The sequence below is a fragment of the Canis aureus genome, chromosome 19 (genome assembly GCF_053574225.1).
Source record: "Canis aureus isolate CA01 chromosome 19, VMU_Caureus_v.1.0, whole genome shotgun sequence".
Lineage (NCBI taxonomy): Eukaryota > Metazoa > Chordata > Mammalia > Carnivora > Canidae > Canis > Canis aureus.
In genome coordinates this window covers 44057951-44075897 of record NC_135629.1, presented here as the reverse complement: position 1 = coordinate 44075897, position 17947 = coordinate 44057951, and the positions used below count along the sequence as shown (strand labels likewise).

Sequence of the window (17947 nt, the reverse complement as noted above, 5' to 3'; positions counted from 1 at the left end):
AGCTGGTCCAAACCCTGTTCCCTCTCTCTCCTCCCCCACCCCCATATCTTGCAGATGAGTTCAGTGACACCCAACAAGGTTAGATGACATGTCTGGATGATTAGTGACAAACCAGTACCAGACTCAAGCCCCCTTCTCTTCCGGCTCTGCTCTTTTCTTCATGCTTCCACTGCCTGCTTTCCCGATTGATCTGATACCCCCTCGGCATCATTAATATTTTACACTCATTTAACCTGGACAGATCAGATTTGTGCTCACTAAAAACAAAAGTCAGCGTTTTTAGCATAGACTCATCTTGCTACATATGACTAGAATGTTTCTTGCCAGGGGAAGCATTTGTCAACAAATGGAGCTTAGACCAGTGGTTAGCTGTTTGGACAACACACAACAAAAAGCACATTAAAACTATTAACAAATGCCTATTTTTTTTTTATTTTATTTATTAGAGAGAATGAGAACACAAGCAGAGAGAGGGGCAGAAGGAGAGGGAAAAGCACACTGCCCACTGAGCAGGAAGCCCAACATGGGGCTCCATCCCAGGACTATGGGATCATGACCTGAGTCAAAGGCAGAGACTTAACCAACTGAGTCACCCAGGCGCCCGAACAAATGGCTTTTATAATGAAGCTCTCCCCAGACTTTAAGAAAGTGGAAAAAATTTACATGCTTGACTACGTGAAACTTAATATTTTTAGTATATTAAAACATGACATATTAAAAAGGTAAAAACTGGGGAAAATAGTTTATAACAAATATGTCAGATATGAGCCTTAATATCCTTAACATATTAAGAGCTCTTTACATATGAATATGAAAATACCTAACCTAAAAACAGTGAGAAGATGTGAGAAGACAATAACCCACAGAAAATGGAATAGAAATAATCTGTAAACTTGGCAGAAAAAATATATCTGCCTTGCTAGTTATCATGATGAATGCAAATTAAAAATACAATGCTATTTTTTTTAACCTATCAAATTTGTAGAGACTTTCTAACATAAAGTCTGTCCTATGACAAAGGCAGTGAGAGAGTATCACACAGCAGCAGTGGCCGTGGTTGATGTAACCTTGCCAAGAGGAACTTCAGCTTTGAGGTTGGTAGCCCTACTACAATTATTTAGGTCCTTTGGCTCAGGATACCCATTGGCAAGTGACTCATAATCACAGACATGTAATACCCCAACTGTCCTCAGATGGGGAAGTCGTAAAATGACTTGTCATATCAATAAGAAGGAAATGTGCCACCACCGCTCACATCATACCTTCCAGGAATCCTTACTCTCAGAAACTGTTCACGATACAACATCAAGTAAAGACACACAATACGGAAGTGCCTGCATGACAAAAATTCCAGTCGAGCAAAAGGGTATGTGGACAGTTGTGTATACTCACATATTTTTGCCTTTTTGCAGACCAGGATAAAAATACATCTGGTTTTTTTCCTAGGTGATACAGTTATGTGTAATTGTATATTTCCCAAATTTTCTTTGTTGAGTGTGTGTTATTTTTTTTAATCAGGAAAAAAATGGCTAATATTATAGAAAAATGAAATTTCTTCTCCCCAACAGCTACTTCTGGCAAATTCTCTCTGTACCGTCTTCTGTGGAATTATATTTAAATCTCTTAGGCAGTTTTGCAAAGATCATATATGCATGCTTTTTTGAAAAAATGTTTAATATATTTGGACTCCCTTTACCTAGCAAAATACATTATGTGGGCTGCCTACTTTTTTTTTAAGACTTATTTATTTATTTATTTATTCATTCATTCATTCATTCATTCATTCATTCATTCATTCATAGAGACACACAGAGAGAGAGAGTGGCAGAGACACAGGCAGAGGGAGAAGCAGGCACCACACAGGGAGCCCGACGTGGGACTTGATCTAGGGTCTCCAGGATCACGCCCCAGGCTGCAGGCGGCGCTAAACTGCTGCGCCACCGGGGCTGCCCCCGCTACCTACTTTTAATTTTAACAAACACATCAAGGGAGTCTACTTCTGCCTATGTCTCTGCCTCTCTCTGTGTGTTTCTCATGAATAAATAAATAAAAATAAATAAGATCTAAAAAAAAAATCCTAAAATTAGACCAAAACTGTTTTTGCCACAGGGTGACAAAACATAGACTGAGTTAACAAACATAGACTGAGCTGCCACCATCACTTTAGGCTGGTTTTTACCATGACTTCCCCAGGGTGCCTTGAGAACTGCCAGCCTCTGGGAAACTCAGGACAGTTGTTTGCCTCCCTCTGGGCTGTCCTTGGTCTACAGTCGCCACCTTACACCGTGCTTTGCTGACCACCCTCCCTCCCTACCTGCACCCCGTGGAATCCTCACCCTCGATTCATTTGTCACTTTTCCCCTCGATCCTCTGTAAACTCCTTGAGGGCAGGGACTTCCCCAAAGTCTAGCATAGAGTAGGTGCCCCATAAATTAAATGGGTGTGGCTGCGTTATCTGACCAGCTGCATTGCAGGAGGAAACCAGGTCTTTACTGTTAACCGGCAAAGCTGTTTAATAGAAGGAGGACCCCCGAGGCCCCTGAGCGGGCAGGAGGGCCCCTGCACTGGACGTTCCACATTGCAGAGCCTGTGGGCAAGTCTTTTTGTGTGTCTCACTGGCCCTGCAATGCACGGGAAACCTCGCAGAGCGGTTAGTAGTTTAAGTCTGGTGTAAGACAAAGCTGGATTCTCATGGGGGCTGCGTCACTTGGCTAACCACATACCTGGGAGCAGGTTACTCTCCTTTCGTGGTCTGTAGCTGCTTCATCCGTCAAGGGTAAGAACACCACCCTGTAAGGGTAGTTGTGGGAACCAAATGAGCCTCAGACTGAGGGCCTAGTATGTGCTCAGTTAAGAGTCGTGTATGTGGTGCTGCTGCTGCTGCATTCCTTTGAATACTCTGATTGAAAGGGGCAAGTTCTTTGTCCAGGGCAAACACAGATGGTAAAAGGAGGGTTTCGGCCTACCCGCTTGTGTCTCTGCACTTCAGATACATGAATGGCTTTTCTTAGGCAGGCTTATTTTGTTCGTCTCAATTTTTTTTTAAAGATTTTATTGATTTATTTGAGAGGGACAGCACACATGAACAGAGTGGAGGGACAGAGAGAGAGGGAGAAGCGGGCTCCCCACACAGTGCTCAACCCCAGGACCCTAAGATCATGACCTGAGCTGAAGCTTGACGCTTAACCAACTGAGCCACCCAGGCGCTCCGATCATCTCAGTATACTTACACCATTCTTTTCTCTTCCTCAGCAAGCTTCTCAGAGAGTGGTTCTTCACAGCCCTGAGTTTGAGGACGCGCTGTGTGCCCTGGTGGTGATGGCTGCCCCAATGGCCCCTCACATCACCTCGGAGCTCTGGGCAGGTAGGTGGGGGTGTCCTCATCTGAGCAGGATGTGCTCAAGCCTCTCGTGGAACACAACTTGGGGCTCAAGTGTCCTCAGGCATGGGGTCCAGTGTTTGGCATCTCTACCCGGGACCTCTGTCTTACGGTCACAATGGGGCTTCTGCATGGTCACCCCTGCCGAAGGGGAAAGCACTTCTCCACTTCAGCACACATGTCCAGACTGGGCATTCTTTCTCCTAACTCAGCCTCCTGCTCTCCATATACCGTGACCTCAGGTTATCTTTTTAAGGTGGAAACTCAGGTTTAATCCCACTTGACAGATGGAGAAAAGGGCTCCTGGATCATACTGCAGATCTAAAACTCACATGAACTGGGATTTGGTCGCTCCAGCAGACCATCATGCCTAAACTGGGCACTGAAGCAAGTCCCACTGCCTGAGGCTTTTGTAAGCGAAATATGGAAGCTTCCACCTCACCTGCCCCCTTAGAGGTCCCAGTTCTGGAGCCAGGAGAGTGCTTGGAGAGTGGGCTTTTGATTGACTGGTTGGTTGGTTGGTTGGTTGGTTGATTGATTGATTGATTTGACAGAGAGAGAAAGTGAGAGAGCATGAGTGGGGGGGAAGGGCAGAGGGAGAGGGAGAAGCAGGTTTCCCGCTGAGCAGGGAGCCCGACTGGGGCTCAATCCCAGGACCCTGAGATCATGACCTGAGCCGAGGGCAGATGCCTAACCTGCTGAGCCACCCAGGCGCCCCGTGACTGGAGAGTTTTAAACCAGCTCTTAGGCAATTCTGATCCACAGGCAGGCAGGGGATTGTGTCTCTCTACTGTTAAGACCTGACTTTCAGAGGAAAGCCCAAGGCAGGACTTCATGTACTTTTTCTGTCTTAGGGTAGCCTCTTGAGAGCATTTTTCAGGGCCAATTGGTCATTCTAAAAGGCTATCACTAGGAATACTTGTATCCTCTCCTTTTAAGAAATATTGAAATGTTCTTTACCCTGAACTGCCTTCAATAGTTCATTCTTTTCCTTTTTGTCATCTCTATTTTTTGTGAATTTTAATATGGAACTACTTTTTCAGATGGTGTGAGGTTTAAAGTGTCTTCCCATTTCCTATCTTTGGACACCTAGACTATTTCAAACTATATATTATTGTTCTAAAAATTGAATAGCAGGATACCTGGGTGGCTCAGTGGTCGAGTGTCTGTCTTTGGCTCAGGGCATGATCCCAGGGTCGTGGGATCAAGTCCTACATCGGGCTCCCCCAAGGAGCCTGCTTCTCCCTCTGCCTATGTCTCTCTCTCTCTCTCTCTCTCTCTGTCTCTCTGTGTGTGTGTGTGTGTGTCTCATGAATAAATAAATAAAATCCTTAAAAAAAAAAAAAAGGTAGGAGTTGAATAGCTAATTTTTTGTTCACATGCACAATCCTGAGAACACATGTCTAAATGTAATGCTTGTTCAGAAGAGATGCAAAATAGTAAGGCTTTTGATGCATATTCTCAAATCAGCTTCCAAAAAAGTCTCTGGATCATGAGTGAATATCAACAAACAAGAGCATCCATCACGATTCCAGGTGTTCTGCAAGGCCTTTGCAATCACTTAGTGATAAACTCACCCCACATGCTGGAATAACCTAACCTGGGCACACTCCTTCCCTTTGAAATCCTGAGGGATATGCTCATGCCTTTGCTGCCATGAAGATGAACATCAGAGCCACACATCTTATGGGACCAGAGCAGGTGAATAAATCTTAGAGGAGAACAGTTCCCTGGGCCTGGGCCTCAGTGTCAGAGGCCTAGCGTGGCCTGTCAGGACCTACTCAAGACAATCAGAATGTGGAACAATAGTTTGGGCCATCTGTGGTTTTACGTGGAGGTCCAATTGGCTTCCTAAGAGTTTGCAAAAAAAAAAAAAAAAAAAAAAATCATCTGTGAGTATTTCCAGTTTAAAAATAAGATACACTTATAAACATTTTAGATTTTGTGTGTGTGTGTGTGTTTTACTTGTAAACATATTTAATCACTGCATTAATTGCCCACAGGCATGACTTTGGTAACTGTTCCGGTGACGTATCTAGCATTGGCTCCCATAATCCACCACGGACAGTTCTGTGCATAGATATGAGTTTCCATTTCAGATGATGCCCTTGAAATGGAAAAGATAAGAATGTTTTTAAGGCTCTTGATCTATGTTGCCAGACTATTTTCCTGAAAATATCCCCGTTTCCACTCGAGGATCTGTTTTTGAAGTGTATGTTCTGTTTCACTAATTTAATTATTGGTTTTTTTCAACATAGTTTAACATCTGGTGGGCTAGCCTCCCTTCATTTTTTTTTTTTTTTGTCATTATTTGAGTTCTTCTCACCTGTTTATTCTTCTCAGTAGAACTCTGGTATAATTTTGTGCTTAAAAATCCTTGAGATTTTGAAATGTGGTTAAACCTAGAATTAATTTGGGAAGGCTTTACATCTTTACCTCTTCCAGACTTCCATGTGGTCTGGTCTGTCTCTCCTTTTTTTTTTTTTTTTTTTTTTTTTTAAGATTTTATTTTGGGGACGCCTAGGTGGCACAGTTGGTTAAGTGTCCGACTCTTGATTTGAGTTTAGGTTCTGATCTCAGGGTCATGAGATCAAGTCCCATACCAGGCTCCTCAGTCAGTGCCGAGTCTGCTTGAGAGTCTCTCTCCCTCTCCCTCTGCCCCTGCTGGTCATGCCCCTCCCCCTCCCCTCTAAAATAAATCTTTCTTTTTTTTTTTTTTAATTTTATTTTTAAGTAGTGTCTAGGGCAGCCCGGGTGGCTCAGCAGTTTAGTGCTTCTTCAGCCCAGGGTATGATCCCGGAGTCCTGGGATAGAGTCCCAAGTCAGGCTCCCAGCATGGAGCCTGCTTTTCTCCCTCTGCCTGTGTCTCTGCCTCTCTCTCTCTCTGTGTCTCTCATGAATAAGTAAATAAAATCTTAAAAAAAAAAAAAAAAAGGTACTGTGCACTCAACGTGGGGCTCAAACTCACAACCCCGAGATCAGAAGTCACATCCTCCCCCAACTCATCCAGGCACCCCACCACTCTCTTTATTCAAGACTTCCCTTACGCTGAGTCAAGTTTTATAGTTTTCTTCATGTGAGTCCTAACATTTCTTAAGACTATTCCCAAGTATCTTTTGTTATGTTTTATTTTTATTTTTCTAAAGATTTTATTTATTTATTTATTTATTTATTTATTTATTTATTTATTTATTTATTTATGAGAGACACAGAGAGAGAGAGACACAGGCAGAGGGAGAAGCAGGCTCCATGCAGAGAGCCCGACGTGGGACTCGATACCGGGTCTCCAGGATCACACCCTGGGCTGAAGGCGGCAAACCGCTGAGCCACCTGGGCTGCCCGTTATGTTTTATTTTTGCCCTTGTAACTGGAGTCTTTTTTCTTTATACATTTTGAATGGTGATGGCTGGCATGCAATTTTTAAAATTTTTTGCATACTTACTCTCTTATCCCAATTCCCTCTCTCTCATACTTTGTATAAGGGGTAAGATCCTCTTAGATTTGGTAGGATTCTGTGATCAGCACATAAAGGATAAGGGTTCTCTTTCTAACAGTTATGGTTTGGAGTCTGTGTACGTACTGTATTTTACTGCTCAGAAAACCCTACAGGATATTGGAGATGCTAGTCCACATGGTCTTGTCTCACTCCGGATTGAAGGGGAACTAACATTTCTCTGTTGGGTTGGATATTGGCTATTGGTTTAGAATAGATATTCCCTATAATGTTGTTTAGGGTTTTTTAAAGAATTTTTGAAAGAGTGTGTGTGTGTGTGTGTGTGTGTGTGTGTGTGTGAGAGAGAGAGAGAGAGAGAGAGAAAGCAGGGTAGAGGAGGGGCAGGAGGAGAGGGAGAGAGAATCTTGAGCAGATTCCCCACTGAGCATGGAGCCCAATGCAGGGATTGATGTCATGACCCTGAGTTCATGACCTGAGCTGAAATCAAGAATCAGACACTTAACGGACTGAGCCTTCCAGGCGACCCAAAATCCCTTATGATGCTAAGGAAGCAGCTCTCTGTCCTTGTTTCCAGAACTCATATTAGGAGTGGGAGCTATGTTTTATTTAACATCCATATTCTTCAATTGTTGAGGTATTTGTATCATTTGCTTTTAATCTCCCCCATTGCCCTGTTGATGGCATCTATGCCCAGTTAATTGACTGCCTAACCTCAAGCTCCCCTGGCATAGGTTCACCTTGACCGTGGTGTTGTGGATTTTCAGGATGCCATTGAATTCTATCTGCAAGTGTTTTCTCTAGGATTTGGCAATTATTTTCCTATGGAAGACCAGGATGAGTCTTTCTCAGGATGAGTGGTCAGGTTTGGAAATGAGGATTTCACTGACTCCACTGAGTGAATTGCATTGGGTTCCTCTGCCTCTTGTGGTGCTTGTTCTAAAGACTAGAGAGAATGAGACACTCACTCTTTGCTGCATAGACAGAGTGCCCTAAAGGGAGGTTGGTCTCAGGCTCTCCATGCTCATGCTGTATTATATTATGCAGCCTTTTATTCTTTCCTTGGGAAGGAAACGTGGCTCTTTGATCTACCATTGGCAACCACAATAAGTTTTTTAAATGGCACACTGTTCATTCTTTCCTAGTCTTCCTCTGCTCTAAAACAAAACCAAGGGATCCCTGGGTGGCGCAGCGGTTTGGCGCCTGCCTTAGGCCCAGGGCGCGATCCTGGAGACCTGGGATCGAATCCCACATCGGGCTCCTGGTGCATGGAGCCTGCTTCTCCCTCTGCCTATGTCTCTGCCTCTCTCTCTCTCTGTGTGTGTGTGACTATCATAAATAAATAAAATTTAAAAAAAATTAAAAAAAAAAACAAGCTAGTTTGTAATAAACTTACTCTCATCCTAGAATATGCACATCTCCTCCTTTTATCTTCCTTCTTTGTCCCACATTATCTGTCTATCTCCCTCATTTCATTTCGCCCAGGAAGGACTAGTGTCAGTACGATTTGAAGAAACTCCTCCCTCACATGGCCCTTCATTTGTGCTGCAGGAGGGCGGAGAGGATCTACTCTACTCAGGGCCCTGTCCCTACCTGCCCAGTCTTAGGACACGAATATGCAGCATGGTGTGGCCCTGCCCGTCTATCCCTCAGCTGTGTGACAGGATCCCCAACAGGACACATGCCAAAGCATTAGGAAAGAAACCAGCCCCTTCCAAACCTTGCTCCATGATTTGTCCTACCACACACAGCTTTTGTGAGCTGCAGCATGATGAGTAGGTAGAGATCGAACCTTAGTTTTGCTACAGAGTTTCGTTCAGTTGGGTTTATTGAGCACGTATTATGTACAGGCTCTGTTTAGGGCATTTGCATGAAAACTGGGGAGGGTGGTCTAGATAACATTTTCACTCAGGCTTTACAAATTCATATCAATTGATTTTATTATCTTGAATTCAAGGAAGTAATGGGGAGCCTTTGTCTCCTGGCTCCCCACAGATGTACATTTGACACCCTCTGAATGAGCCACTGGGTCCGTTAACAGTCATGTGAAGAGTCCCACACACCTGGTGTGGCACCCTGTTCTTTACATCACAGGTGCAGGTCAGGTGCCCTCAGGAGAGAGTGGAGACATGACCGTCCCAGAGCTGAAGAGGGCCAGTGTGTCAAGGTATGGGGAGTGCTTTGCAGATGGCAGCACTGTATTACGAGGAGCATCATTATTGCCATCCCACACTGTCGATCCTTCTCCATCCAGGCTTTGATACACATTTCATTTGTTCTAGAAAATTTGGCTTTCCTGTAACTTCTGGTTTCATTCCTGCATCTTCGACAGATAAGTCAGAATGGTTGTAAAGGGAATACGGTGAGGATGGAATGTTCAGAAATGGCCATTTTCTGGAGTTGCCTAGAGAAGCACATTTTTCCCAGGAGAGAGCCTCCCTCCAAAGAGCAGCAGAATTGGGATCTGTCTTCTAGGGGAGATTCGGAGCCCTGGGAGCAAAATGGCCATCACTGCTGTGGATAAAAAGGAAACATTTCAGAGAAGCTCTAGTAGTCCCGAACCAACCCCTTAAAGGGTCAGCGGAGACCTTCCAGTAAGAAACAGAACCAGTGTCTTGCCAGTTGGCAAACTGTAACAGGATGAGGAAATCTTTTTTCCTTCCTGAAGTTTGGGATCTGAGCTCAAGACACCATGTCTGAATTCACACAGCTAACTTTTGTGTACCATAATAGAGTATTGTGCTCCCCAGCTGAGAATGTTAGCTGCTTGCTTAGGGAAATTTTGTGTATTTGGAGTCACGGATACTGTTTCCACACAAAAGACACAAGGTTTCTTTGTTGGTGGACAGTGAAAGCAGAAAATCACCCTACAGGGAGCTTCTCCGTGGTACTCTGGTTGGAGGTATAATTTCATCATCTTCAGAAGTGACCTTTCTTTAAAAAAAAAAAAAATTATTTATTCATGAGAGACACAGAGAGAGGCAGAGACATAGGCAGAGGGAGAAGCAGGCTCCATGCAGGGAGCCTGACGTGGGACTTGATCCCGGAACTCTAGGACCCCAGGATCATGACCTGAGCCGAAGCAGATGCTCAACCATAGAGCCACTCAGGCGTTCCTCCAATTTTCTTTCTAGACCCACAAGTCTTGAATATTGAGATTCTGGCCCTGGAACATAGTAGACCATGAGAAAGGAAGGAATTTATTTCTCTTTGGAGAAGTCTTTAACACACACACACACACACACACACACACACACACCTGACCAGATGCAACCATTCATTCATCCTGCTGGTGTCTGAGGCGCCTGCATCACTCAGGAGAGCAGGATGAAGTGGCTACAGGATGCAGTCACAGGCCAGGCCTATCTCCATGTCCCACAAGCTCTGCTGCTCGAGAGTGCCCTCGCTTCTCTGTAAGAAGCCGGGCTGCAGGGGACACCTGGGTGGCTCAGTGGTTGAGCATCTGCCTTTGGCACAGGGCATGATCCTGCGGTCTAGGGATCGAGCCTGCATTGGGCTCCCTGTAGGGAGTCTGCTTCTCCCTCTACCTGTATCTTTGTGTCTCTAATGAATAAACAAATTAAATCTTAAAAAGAAAGAAAAGGAGGGAGGGAAGAAAGCAAGCAGACCAGCTTCAGAAGAAAAGGCCTAGAGCCAACTGCACAAATTAACTCCCCCTCCAGTGCACCTCTCTGGGCTTCTTTTTTTTAAGATGTTATTTATTCATGAGAGACACAGAGAAAGAGAGAGGTAGAGACACACAGGCAGAGGGAGAAGCAGGCTCCATGCAGGGAGTCCGATGTGGAACTCGATCCTGGGTCCCCAGGATCACACCCTGGGCGGAAGGCGGCACTAAACCACTGAGCCACCCGGGCTGCCCTCTCTCTGGGCTTCTTAAAGCAAAGCAAAACCTCAGTTTTTAATTGAAAAGTCACGTCTGTGCACATACTGTGAAACATTCAACTGTCGAAGAAGGGTGTGTCCTAAGCTCCATAGCACCCTTGCCCTTGTCCCTCTGTTGCTCTGGGAACACCTGCTCCGTATTGGCTCTTCAATCTGACACTAGAACTCCACGCATGGAGTATGTGAGACATGCATCTGTTTCTATGCAAATGTTGGCAGGCTGTACAAACGCTTTTCTCTCTCTGTGTGTGTGAGACCAGTTCTGTGTCAACACTTACGGACGTACCCTTTCTGTTTTACCGGCCATGGTGTGTGCCATCCTGAGAACGTCCCATGAGTCATCCAGTAGTGGGCATTTGGGTGATTGTTCTGCTGCTACTTTTTGTGCTGCTTACCCAAAATACAAGTTACTTAAAATGTGGTGGTAAGATCTCTGTTTCTACTTTTCTGGCCACTCTTATGGCTGTGTAGCAATTTCTGTCTGTGCTCCTGCCTCAGGCTTTGCCTCGTGCGAGCTCCAGGTGTCCCTTCACCACCATAATTGTGAGGTCACAGCAAGGGAACCCCGTGCCCCCACTTACGCATCCAGAGGTAACTCGTAATCCTGAAGGATCAGGCTGCTGCCACAAATCCATTTTTCTTTGTAAAATGAAAGTGGCTGCAAAATAGTGTAGCTTAGCGTTTTGCTATATACATATGTATCCCTTAATTTCAACAAAATTACAAACATACAAATCACGTAGGGGTGTGTGTGTGTGATCATTGTAAAGGAAAAGAAGTTCTCACTGATGACTTGGTGGCATTTTACATATGAATATGGGTGCAGAGTCAGTGTTGTTATTTCAAAATAATGTCAGTGGAATTCTTTCTGTGGATAAAGGCTCAAATGAAGCGGCATCACATTCTATCCATTTTCTTGGAATCGCCAGAGCCAGATGAAGCTCAGTTGGCTTCAGAGGCCATTGGAGTCCCCAAATCCACCCTTGTGTGTGAGTGCACAAGCTGGGGTGGGGGTGGAAGCAGGCCTGATGGTGGCCACCATCAGAGGCTGCTGTCCCCAGACACCGCAAGTGCACCACCACCCACTCCCAGGTGCCATGGTGGCCGTGGTGACCTCACCAGCTCTCAGAGCATGAGAGGAGGCTTGAGTCGGTTGTTTCGGTCGTTTCGAAGGAAGGTGAGCCACAACAGCTCTCCCAGAGGAGGAGCAGGAAGGGGGTGGGCCGTGGGGGACAGCCGGCCCTGTGCGATGGCCTTGTATGCCAGGGCTCTGACACTTCCCAGCCTTCGTTCAGACTCTCCAGGGCTTGCTCTCGCCCTGGCCTGTGTCTCGTAAAGAAACCATCGTATTTGCTATATGCAAACATTAGGTATTTTTACTTCCCTAAAGAGGAGGGAGACAAACACACTGCGTAGAACCCACAGCCATTGAGTTTTTTGTTCCTCGCCGCCAAGGAGGATGGCTCCACTCCCATCTATATGGAAACTCTGGCGGGGACCCAGGCTGCTATAAATAAGCATCCTGATTGCTCCAGGAAGGCTGAGCTTCCTCATTTTTTTTTTCCAGTGGAATTTGCAACAGCTTCTGCCTAGAACATTTGTGTCCAAGGCCCTTTTCATCTCCCAGGCATCCTGTACAAGTACCATGCAGAAGTTCTGGAGTCCTTCCCACTGCAGCTGGATCACAGGATGAGCCATCCTGGGCCAGCCTGCTAAAATAAAGAAGTGATTATCTCCCTTCTGTGACCTCTGTCTTGTATTTAGATATGAGTCTTAATAGTACCCCTTCTGAGTAACAAGCAGGAAGCTCCTTTCGGACCCTGCCAGAAGGCACATCTGTTAGAAATGGAGTAGGTTCATCAGTAAGTGCTGGAATCCCAGGGCTTAGGGGCAGCTGGGCCCCAGGACTACATCTTTGACACCACTTGATGCACAGACTCCGATGGGCTTTCTCTTCCCTCAGGCTGACGAGCAGCACAGGGTTACGCCAAGAGGGCCAAAGAGTAAAAACCTATAATGTGCAACACATAAAAGACTGAAGTCGACAGCGTGGAATGGGTCTGGAGTGGGCTGTAGCCCTGAGGCCTGTCTGGGCACTGGCTATAACAGTCTGCAAATGAGATACGCAGCTTGAGCTGAGAACTTAGACCAACTGTGTCTCCGAGCACACATCTTAAGTTAGGCTGACCAAGTTCTTGGTAGCAAGACTTTCAAAAAACCAGTGTGTGGATCCACATTCCAGCCTCTGCTCCAGCACATGGCAGATGGGCACTTTGAGTAGCTTCAGGTAGTAGCTGTGGATGGTCCTGAGACAATCCCCCTATGGTATTTTATAAAAGAAAAATCACAAACCAATGGGGAAGGTTTACTCTCCGAATTAGGTTTGGGCAACCATGTTGTGCTCCTCTGCTTCACACACAAAATGAAGTACAGCTGGATTCAAAAATTAAATGGGAGGGCAGCCCGGGTGGCTCAGCAGTTTAGCGCTGCTTTCGGCCCCGGGTGTGATCCTGGAGACCCGGAATCGAGTCCCACGTCGGGCTCCCTGCATGGAGCCTGCTTCTCCCTCTGCCTGTGTCTCTGCCTCTCTGTCTCTCATAAATAAATAAAATCTTAAAAAAAAAAAATTAAATGGGAAACAAAATGCAACCTTAAAAAAGAAACCAGAAGAAAAATCTTGAACTGACCCCACAGTGTGGGAAAATTTGATTCTGAAATATCCTTTCAAATTACTGAAGTAATAAATGTTTTTTTGTAGAGAATCTATAAAGCATTAAAAGAATCACCGATGCTTCCACCTCCCAGATAGAATCACTGCCGTTATTCTGCTTTATTCTTCTGACCTTTTATCTGTTCATATAAATATTTAGTAAAATTAGGATCATGCTGTATGTGCTATTGTAGATCTTCCCTTTCCATGAAATGAAACATTGTCTTAAAATAATGAAACGAAGGGAATACAAAGCTACTATATAGTATGATCCTGGGGGTAGTGGTTTGGTTTGGTGGGGTTGGTTAATTTACTATTCATTACATACATTACTGTTCTTCAAAATCAGAAGTTCAGGGGTGCCTGGGTGGCTCAGTTGGCTAAGCATTCAACCTGATTTCAGCTCAGGGTCATGGGATCCAGTGCCATGTGGAGTCTGCTTGAGACTCTCTCCCTCTCCTTCTGTCCTTCCCTCTGTTCTGTGTGTCTCTCTCTCAAAATAAATTAAATCTTTAAAGAAAACCAGGAGTTTAAAAAGTGCTATGCAGGTGAACATGACTTTCTACTTTATAGTTTGACCTTTTCAAATTTTCTGCAAGGAACATGCCTTACTTTTGCCATCAAGGAAAATAAAATGTTATTAGCCACAGCCCAGCATTCCAGGCACTGGCGTTGGTGGGATTCACTCCCTCTGTCTTGCAGCTGGCCTCAGACCACCTGTGAGGCTTGGGCCCATTCCCTCAAATGCATCTCCTGGGCACAAGGAAGAGGTGTGCAAGGGCCAGCCCACCTCCACCACCCTTGGAAAAGCCATTCACGGGGTGAGGGCCGTGCAGCTGTGATGGCTCTGCCCAAGCAGGGGGCATACTGCCTCATTCACTGCCAGCCCCTGTGCCAGGCCCACCTCCAGGAGGATGAGGATGAGGAGGCAATGGCAATGTAGCCACACTGGTAATACCCTGAGCTCTGTTTTCTGATGTGTGTGTTTCTTGCACGTTTGAGGGCATCTCTTGTGCTCATGAGATCGGCAGAGGCTCTGAAGTCGAAGCTTTTCCCATGAGCAGCCCTTGGCTGAAGTCCTTATAGAGCACTGTGGGTGCTGAGCACGGCTGCCTCTACTGGGGGGCTTCAGCAAGGAGCCCTCTAGGACACAAGCCTTCTGGGGCTTTCATTCCTCACTGCTGGCTTGCATTTGACCCAGCCTGAGCCAAGTCAGCGCTCCCAATTCAGTCATTGGCAGGAGCCCCTCTCAAAAAGTGTAGTGTGAAGGCTGAGATCCCTTTGCAAAGGTCGAGAAGGAACACCCTGCTGTTCTCGGCATGTTGGCTTCAGTGATCATGAGTAAAAGGACTGGATCAGAGGCCTTTACAGACCACAAGTATTCACAGGCAAGAAAGGAAGCGAGCACAGCTCATTATTTTGGGTTCTGCACTCAGGAGCACAAAGGCATTCCTTCATCAACAGAAGTGCAGAGACCAAGGAAAATCAGCAGCCTTGTTTTTCCAAACACACACTTTAAAACAACGTGCCCATGCATCTTTGCAGTTCTGGGTACGGTTTAAAAAAGGGAACAGGGGGGCACCTGGGTGACTCAGTGGTTGAGCAGCTGCCTTGGCTCAAGTAATGGTCCTGGGGGCCTGGCATGAAGTCCCACATCAGGCTCCCCACAGGGAGCCTGCTTCTTCCTCTGCCTATGAATAAATAAATAAAATCTTTAAAAAAAAAGTTGCTCTTATAGGTTTAAAAAATGGGGAGGGGGTGCTGCCTATAACCCAGGATGATAAGCAAGGCCAAAGTAAGGGGGGGTGCTGGGAGGCTGTGTAAAACCAAGGTGTGGCCTCCTCAGGCAGCTCCAAACCAGGCTGTGTTGGGGCAAAGGCTATTTACCCTGCTCCCATGACCCTCTGTGCCTTGGTGTTGCAGGCCTGGCGCAGGTGCCCAGGAAGCTGTGTGCCCACTACGCCTGGGACGCTGGTGTGCTGCTTCAGGCGTGGCCTACCGTGGACCCGAAGTTCCTTCAGCAGCCCGACGTGGTGGAGATGGCCGTCCTGGTGAGTGTCTCCCGCAGCCCCAGAGCCGGGGGCGGACCTGACCAGGGACAGGTCCCAGTCCCGCTGCAGCCCGCAAACACTGTGGGGTTGAGAGGTGTCCCATCAGGCCTTTCTAGCCCACCCAGCCTGACCCAGCCTGACCGTCCCTGCCCATCTTACCTTTGCACACTTCAGCTTTGAGGTCACCACATACCAAAAGCTTGTGAGCAGAAAGCGCTCGAGGCCCTCCAGGGATTAAAAGGGCCTGCATTACCGGTTCTGATCTGGCCTTGCTCTCCCACTGTGTTCCCATCTCCTCTAGCTTCTGCTTCATTCAGTGGCTCTTGGTTCGTTCAGGGAGGAGGGTGATGGTGAGCAGGTTGGCGGACCAGGAACACCTTGAAAAATCTATTTCAGAAAGGCTACATAACATTTCTATCTTTCTTTCTTTTTGGTTAATTACATCATTGTAGATACATAAAACTAGTTTTTTATTGCAACCTTTTATAGAGCAAATAACAGTTTATCCTTTATGTAATCCTTGAATATCTAATGTGTTTACTCTGAAACACATCATACAGAAAATTGATGCTGATGTGGCTGAAGAGGGAAAGAGGAATAGGGAGACCTCTTAGCGCGTCTCTGCACCACACATGGAGCCAGGCCATTCACATCCAAAATGTAATTAAACTCCTATCACTCAGGAAGGTAGGCATTTCCATTCTCATTGTTTTCACTTGAGAAATCAGGCTCAGAGAAGTCGGTCACCTGGCCCAAGTTTATTTGCTTATTCCTCAGTAATTATCAAGTTACCTGCTGTGTGTCAGGCTCAGTGCTAGGCTCTGGGGATACAAATCAAACAGGACAGACAGGGTCTGATGCCCTGATGGAGCTGAAAGCTGAGGGGGAGAGATTGGGAAAAGAAAAAGGAAAGAAAAACAAATAAAATTACTGCACATGGTGAAAAGGGCCATGGACACACATCACTTGGGAGCTGGGGGAGAGCCCAGGCTCACAGGCACTCAGTCTGCCAGGCCCCTGCCCTCCTGCATCTGTACAAACCCTGGGCCTAGCCGACAGGTCGGTGTTTGAAGAGCCAACTCTGTGGAGGAGACCCGGCCCCTTCACAGCCACTTTGTCTCCACACCACCTCTCCAGGCACCTAGTTCCCCACCAACCCCACTTTGCTTCCCCCATAGCAGGGAGGAGGTGGGCCTGCCCTGGTGGGCTTCTTCCAAAACTCCTCAAAACCAGAAGAAGCCTTGTGGCACAGAGAGATTTCTTTACCTTAAGTAACGTTTATAAGAAATGTCTTGTGGGGGATCCCTGGGTGGCGCAGCGGTTTGGCGCCTGCCTTTGGCCCAGGGCGCGATCCTGGAGACCCAGGATCGAATCCCACATCGGGCTCCCGGTGCATGGAGCTTGCTTCTCTCTCTGCCTCTCTCTCTCTCTCTCTCTCTCTCTCTCTCTCTCATAAATAAATAAATAAAAAAAAAAAAAGAAATGTCTTGTGTACCCCCAGAGAACTCGTTCATAGCACAAGAAATGCCGACTTGAGAAACCAAAGTTTGAGTCTGTAAACTATCATTCCACTTTAATCACTGCAGAAAAGAAATTCAGTTCTGGTAATTGATAAAAATAGTTCTAAGTTATCGTGGAAATGAAAACCCAAAGTTTAAAATGTGAGTAGGACTCCCTGTGGGTTTGCCCAGTTGGAGAACCTCCGGCTCAGGGCAGCGTGCCACGCTGTGCTCTGTGTCCGTGGGATCCCGACTGGTGCCCTGGACAGAAGGAGCAGCTGCAGTATATATAGCACATTGTCATTCAGCGTGGTTTGGTCTCGCCGTGCCCATGTCACACAGGGCTGGGCCCAACACCAGGTACACCCAGGCCAGAGGCACCACCATAGATTCATGAGGCTCAGTGCCCAGGAGTGATGGTCTCAGGGCTCCACAACTGCCACACACACAGGGAGTTCTGTAGCCTCAAGGTTAAGGCGTAGAGCTTGGGAGTGAGACTGTCCTGGTTGGAAGTGTCCATTTTACAAAATGCTTCTGTAGCCTCAGCTTCCTCAGCTACAAAAGGAGGCAAACGCAGCACCTAGCTTTGCCCGTTGTGGAAAGAATTAAATCGAATAATACCAGGAGGTGCTTAGCCCGCTTCTTGATGCACTAACAACAAAACCCTTTAACAAGTAGTGAGCGCCGCGTAAGGGCCAGGCTCTGCCCTAAGAACTTTCCAGATACTCGTTTACCCCACACGACAGCCCTGGGAGCAGGCCCTGTTTTCCCCATGTCACAGATGACATGTAACCAAGTCCACAGTACAAGTGAGGGAACAGCGGCAGTACGGGCCTAATCCCCGAGGGAGATGGCAGGTGCCGCTGGCTGCTGCTGTGGGCAGTCACTGCTTCCGGCAGCGGAGACAGTGCAGGGAAGGGGCGTGGGGCGGGCTCTATGAAGGGGAGCGGTGTT

General features: G+C 46.6%; 1 protein-coding gene across 8 annotated transcripts in view; it reads left to right on the top strand.

Annotated features, from left to right (window-relative positions):
* Positions 1–17947, top strand: part of LARS2 (leucyl-tRNA synthetase 2, mitochondrial) — a 188978-nt gene that overhangs the window by 167104 nt on the left and 3927 nt on the right. For 6 of the 8 annotated variants that reach the window (XM_077859188.1, XM_077859189.1, XM_077859191.1 and 3 more), the window contains 2 exons: positions 3253–3364; positions 15367–15494. In XM_077859188.1, the coding sequence (XP_077715314.1) occupies positions 3253–3364; positions 15367–15494 (240 nt within the window). Of the gene's footprint in view, positions 1–3252; positions 3365–8924; positions 8998–15366; positions 15495–17947 lie in introns of all 8 variants that reach the window. The other 2 variants (XM_077859192.1, XM_077859190.1) reach the window with 1 other exon arrangement.